The 6,338-nt window shown below is 43.0% G+C and overlaps 1 protein-coding gene across 1 annotated transcript in view; it reads left to right on the plus strand.

The window, feature by feature from the left end:
- Positions 1-5,912, plus strand: part of rnmt (RNA (guanine-7-) methyltransferase) — an 18,837-nt gene extending 12,925 nt beyond the window's left edge. The window contains exons 6-11 of the mRNA XM_084738886.1: positions 532-713; positions 910-1,074; positions 2,565-2,682; positions 5,225-5,326; positions 5,412-5,445; positions 5,760-5,912. Coding sequence (XP_084595012.1) covers positions 532-713; positions 910-1,074; positions 2,565-2,682; positions 5,225-5,326; positions 5,412-5,445; positions 5,760-5,797 — 639 coding nt within the window. The 3' untranslated portion in view covers positions 5,798-5,912. The remainder of the gene's footprint in view (positions 1-531; positions 714-909; positions 1,075-2,564; positions 2,683-5,224; positions 5,327-5,411; positions 5,446-5,759) is intronic.
- The last annotated feature ends 426 nt before the right edge of the window (positions 5,913-6,338 follow it).

Below are 6,338 nucleotides of genomic sequence, written 5' to 3' on the forward strand. Positions count from 1 at the left end.
GTGTGTCTTCATAGTTAAAGAGTTCAGGTCCTAGACTGACCTGGACCTGCAGTCCAGACCTGGACCTGCAGTCCAGACCTGGACCTGCAGTCCAGACGTGTCTCCCATTGAAAATGTGTGGTGCATCATGAAGGACAAAACAGGACAACAGAGACTGAGGACTGTTGATCAGCTGAAGACGAATATCAAGAAAGAATGAGACAGAATTGACCTTTAAAACTTCAACAGTTAGTGTCTCAGTTCACAAACTGACTGAGTGTCAGAAGAAAAGATGATGGATCACAGAGAGAAACTGCAGATTTACTACAAACATTAAAGTTGATCAGTCTGATCAATAAATATCTGATCTTTGTTCTGATTCAACTGAAAATAGGCGGAAAAGTTTTTGCAAACCATTGAATTCTGTTTTTATTTACACATCTGTGAATAATTTTCCTCATTAATCAATAAGTTAATCCTGTCACGATGTTCTCAGTTGAAAAATGAAGCACACAAATGTACAACATTCGCTGCCGTGTCTTGTGTCTGCAGGATTTGTTATCAGAGAAGCTGGACGACCCTGAGCTGATGTTTGACGTGTGCAGCTGTCAGTTTGTGTATCATTACTCGTTTGAGAGCGAACAGAAGGCCGACATGATGCTGAGAAACGCCTGCGAGCGTCTCAAACCTGGAGGATTCTTCATTGGAACGACGCCAGATGCCTTTGAACTTGTGTAAGAACAGACACCGTCTTCAGTCTGAACTAATCACATTATCAGTTCAGCTATTTTTTATGACAGTTTGAACTCCTCCTCCTCCTCTCCTCCTCCTCCTCCTCCTCCTCCTCCTCCTCCTCCTCCTCCTCCTCCTCTTCTTCCTCCTCCTCCTCTTCTTCTTGTTCTTCTTCTTCTTCTTCTTCTTCTGCTGCAGTAAACGTCTGGAGGCGTCAGACTCCCTGTCGTTTGGTAACGAGGTTTTTCAAGTCTCCTTCCAGTCCAAAGGTTTCTACCCTCTGTTCAGGTGTCAGTATCACTTCAGCCTCGAGGACGTCGTCGATGTGCCGGAGTTCCTCGTCTACTTTCCTCTGTTTGAACAGTGAGACTCTGTTTCAAATTAAAGGACAAATCTATGATAAATTTACTGTAATAAATTATCAAATGAACTCGATTTGTCATCAGAGATGAAAGAAACAGACTAAATTTAAATATTAACTTCTTTGACAACAACACTTCAGCAGCATGTTGAGATTTACATTCTGATCATCAACTTTTTTGTTTTGGTCATTAATTCAAGTGATATTAAATCAATAATAACCTGTTAGAAGGAGAAGATGTTCGTTCAGTTTGTTTGATGTTGGTCAGGCAGCAGTGAGACGTGACGTTCAGAGCAACTTTCAGGACAACTGTCTGTGGAGTTAAAGATCATTTTCTTGATTAATTGATCAGTTGTTTGGTCCATGAAATATCAGAAAATACTTTCAAGTGTTTCTCAAAGTCCAAGATGACTTCCTCAAATAATAATGATAATAATAATAATAATAATGATAATAATAATAGTTTTATTTATATAGCACTTTTCAAGCTTATGTAAAGTGAGTTCCATATTAAAAGATTTGCAGAATAGAAGGAAAAAAAGTCAGACCATTTAAATACAGAGAAACATAAAAGATCATCTTGAAACAATTAAAAAAGCATTTAGAGCAGAAAGATACAAACATTTTCTTAAAGACAATAAAACAATAATAATAGTAGGACATTTTATAGAAGTGAGATTTAAGAAGTGGCTTGAAAGCTTCAGTGGAGTCTGATTTCACATTAAGGGAAAATCAGCTGAAAAACCCCTTTAGTTTTAAGTCTGGTCTGAGGAACAGCCAGGAGGTTTTGATCAGCTGATCTCTGTAGTGGGTTAAAAGCTCCTTAATATATTCTGGAGGAAGACCATGAATTATCTTATATGTAATTAATACGATTTTAAAATGTATTTTAAAATGAACTGGTAACCAGTGCAGAGATATGAGTGAACTTTCTAGATTTAGTCGGTAATCTGGCTGCTGAGTTCTGGATGAGTTGAAGTTGTGAGTTTAAACAGGTGAAAGGAAAGTTACAGTAGTCCAGGTGTGTCTGTGTCATTAAAACTGAGCTTGTGTCTAAAAGTTACTCCAAGGTTCTTTGCTACAGATTTTAAATTGGTGTTGAATGAACCTGCAGAGGATTGTATCTGTAATTTGTGACGTTCTGGACCAAAGATCAAAACCTAGAAAGTTCACTGCGGTCCAGTCCTTGACGCTGAATAAACAGGACTGGATCATGCTGAGACGGTTTAGTTCATGAGCTTTAAGTGAAACTGTGTCCAAGTGTCCTGTTTTGTCCACAACTCAAAGATATTCAGTTTAAATATTCACATTTAAGAAACTGAAATCAGAGAAATTTGACTTTTTTTTTCTTGAACAATGGCTCAATTACCTAATCAATTTTGAAAATAGTTTGTGATTAATTTAATGATCCCATCATGCATTAATGGTTGCAGCTGTAATAAAGACTGGACTATAATGCGTCTCCTGTTTTGTCCCCGTCTGTCTCTGTCAGCTTGGCGAAGCGTTACAACATGCGTCTGGTGCTGAAGCAAACGTTCTCTGAGTTCTTTGAGGAAAAGGTGAAGAAAGAGCAACACCGCAGCCTCATGATGAAGATGATGGCTCTGGAGGTAAAACTCTTCATCATCAATCAATAACAATAGAATAGAATAGAATATCTTTATTGTCATTGTAACATGTACAATGAAATTAAAATGCCAAACCAGTCAGTGCATCATTCAAGAGTCATATAAAACTATAAAGGAGCATAAAAAATAAATAAGATAAAAAACAAACATTCATTCCATCATCTGTAAATCGACTGTATGATCCTTTATTGAATCAGCAGCTTGAATCATGTTTTGTCTTTATTCAGTGTGGTTGTTGCTGCGGGGTAGAAATTGTCTCTGAATCTATTTGTCCTTGTTCTGATTGATCTGTACCGTCTGTCTGATGGCAACAGGCCAAACAGGAAGTGACCAGGATGTGAAGTGTCCTTTATGTTACAGACGATGATCCTCTGGAGAGCTTTCCTCTGACCAGCTGGTGTACCACACACCTGCACAGGACGTCAGTATGTTCTCTGTGGAGAACCGATAAAAGAACACCAGCAGTCTCTGTTCTTCCTGAGGAACCTTAGAACGTGTCGTCTCTGCTGGGCGTTTTTCAGCAGCTCAGAGACGTTCACACTCCAGGTCAAGTTCTCCTCAATGTGGACCGTCAGCCAGCGTCTCCACACGTCCACACTGATGATTGACGGTGGACCGTCTGTTGTCTTCTTCCTGGAGTCTGTTATCAGCTCGTCGGTCTGTTGACTGTAGTCTTTGAGGTGATGAGGAGCAGGTTATTCTTCCTGCACCACACTGTCAGCTGCCACCTCGTCCCTGTAGACGGACTCACCCCCCCCACAGATGAGCCCCGCCATCGCGCTGTCATCACACTTGATGATGGTGTTGCTGTGGTGGGCGGGGGTGCAGTCGTGGGTGTAGATGGTGTAGAGGAGGGGCCTCGGCACGCGGCCCTGTGGAGAGCCGGTGCTGAGGCCGAGGGCCGTGGATGTGTGGCGACCCAGTCTAACCCTCTGGCTGCGATCAGACAGGAAGCCGTTTACCCATGTGCAGGTGGAGGACGGAAGTCCAAGGGTCTCCCAGTTTGTCCACCGGCTACAAGTAGATCCCTTGCCGCTCCAGGTGGGACAGTGCAGCATGGAGGGCTGCGGCTACGGCGTCCTCTGTAGATCTGTTCGCTCTGTATGCAAACTGGTGGGGGTGAAAACTGTGGGGCGGGAGTGACGCGATATGACCCAAGAGAAGTTTTTCAAAGCAAGTCATCACCACCGCAGCGAGCGCCACCGGCTGGTAGTCGTTGAGGCTGGAGGTGTGGGGTTTTCTTGTGCAGGGGGATTATGGTGGAGGTCTTCAGACAGGGTGGGACAGTGGACTGGGACAAGGACTGGGTGAATATCCCGGTGAAGACTCCAGCCGGCTGGTCCGCACAGTCTTGAGACGCTGTTGGTTGTGTAACACCTCCAGGTCTGGATGTTCAGAAACGTCCCAGTTGGTCCTGTCAAAGCCGTCCTGGACCTCCGGAGACGCACCATCCAGCCAAGTCTTGACCGTCTTTATGATGGTAAGAGCAGTTTTCCTGACGCGGCACATGCAGGGATGAAAAGCGGGGACAAACGATCAGACTGGTCCAGGTGTGGTGGTGGTCCAGACCTGTAGTCCAGCTTGATGTCAGAGTAGACCTTGTCCAGTGTGTTCGCTCGTCTCGTAGCAAACTAAACATGCTGGTGGAATCTGGGGAGAACTGCCTTCAAATCCACATGATGAAAGTCTCCTGCTATGATGCACAGTGTCAGGATACGTAGTCTGCTGACTGCTAATGCTGCCATGTAAATGCCTGACAGCCGAGTTAGCATTAGCATCTGCTGGAATGTAGGCAGCAGTGATCATGACCACAGTGAACTCTCTCGGGAGATAAATGGGCCAGTGACCGTCTACAGTTACTGTGTTGGTATACTAGTTTTTATTGACGTACACACAGAGTCCGATGTCCTGTCATGGCGCTGTATGGTGTAGCCTGCTAGCTTGATAGCAGAGTCCGGGGTGGATGAATGAACCCAGGTCTCTGTGATCAGCAGAACACAACTATCCTTCATAGCAATCTGTAGCCTCAGTTCACCCATCTTATTAGCGAGGGATCTGTCGTTAGTGATAAGAAGGCTGGGGAGCGACGGTCTGTGTAGCTGCCTTCATAGCCTAGCATAGCGCATCAGCCCTGCAGCCTCACTTCTGTTTCCTCTCACAGTGCTGCCTTCATCTCCTCCCTGCGGAGGCTGTAATGTTCGTAACAAACTCCTATCTTAAGGACATCATGCCGACTGTGGATGTTGTTCGCCCAACAGGATGAGAAACAACACGTACACAAAAAGCCAAACAAAACACTGACAGGGAAATCACTGAGCTGCTGAACTGTGTGCGCCGCCATCTTGTCAAACCTCACTACTCACTTGTAAAGACTGGCTTTGTAGTTAGTGAGCCTTTGGTTCTGATCCGTGTTGGACCTGGTTTGCAGGTTTGGGTACTATTTCTTTCTGATGACGGTGCTAAAATGATACTTTTAGCCTATAATTAAGTTGTTGTTAACGTGTTTAATTGTTTGTATTTTCAGCCCTTCCCCTGTGAGGATGGAGGTCGACAGGCTACAGACAGCAGAGCAGAGTACTGCCATGCTAAAGAGCACTGCAGCAGAGCCGGAGTCAAACTACCACTGGTGTGTCTGCTCACATTGACAGTCTAAGGCCGGTTCTCTCTGGTTGGTCCTGTATGTTCTAACAGTGTTGTTTGTTGGTTTACAGGGAACTCTGAGCAGATCTGAGTGGGAAGCAACGAGTAAGTTTCTTTGACTTCATCATTACTTTCTAATCTGCACATTAACTTCACGTTATATTTTTTACATTACAGTTGAATCTTTACTTTAACTTTGTTACACTTTAATCTTCTAGTGAACTTTCTGCTTGAATCTTTACGTTTACTTTATTTTCCAGTTGTCTGTTAACTAAATGTCGCAGTTAAATCTTTGAGAGTCATTCATGCTTCAAATCAGATGTTTTAATTGGTAAGAGAATAAATGGAGCATGATGAGACGTTGACACGCCTCGACTGTAATGACTTTGTTAATGAAGTGTCCTCTTTGCTCTGTCCAGGCATCTACCTGGTGTTTGTCTTCCAGAAGATGTCCTGACTCTTCTTCTGTGGTTTGTGAACTCACCTGCTGTCCATCTTGTTTGTACAGTGTTTACCTGTTTTCAGTTTTTGATAAATATGAACTATGTCAAATAAAACTACATTTGAAGTCATTTCTTCTTCTCTGGTTATTTATTCTTCATCCAGTGTTTAATATGTCTCTGTCTTCTGTGACTTGGATCGTTGCATATTATGGAACCACAGAGGCTCATCCATGTTAGTGTTTACCTGAAGTGAACCAGATGTTCAGAGTGATGTTTCCTCCAGATGTTCACCACCCAGCTGTTCTGCAGGCTCAGAATGAGGCTGAGATGCTTCCATCCTGATGATGTGATCACATGTGTGCGTACCTGCCTTCACCTGACCAAGCAAACATTTTGTACCAGTAACAGTGTTTAGGAGTTCTAATAATTATAACTGAAGAAAATGACAATTATTAAGTCATTAAATATATTTTATTTATAAAATAAAACCAGCCTGTTTATTAAATTTAAAAAAAATAATTAAATGCAGTGGTGAACCTAATGAAGTACATTTAC

The sequence above is a fragment of the Lutjanus erythropterus genome, chromosome 16, assembly GCF_056507025.1.
Source record: "Lutjanus erythropterus isolate fLutEry1 chromosome 16, fLutEry1.hap2, whole genome shotgun sequence".
Taxonomy (NCBI): domain Eukaryota; kingdom Metazoa; phylum Chordata; class Actinopteri; order Lutjaniformes; family Lutjanidae; genus Lutjanus; species Lutjanus erythropterus.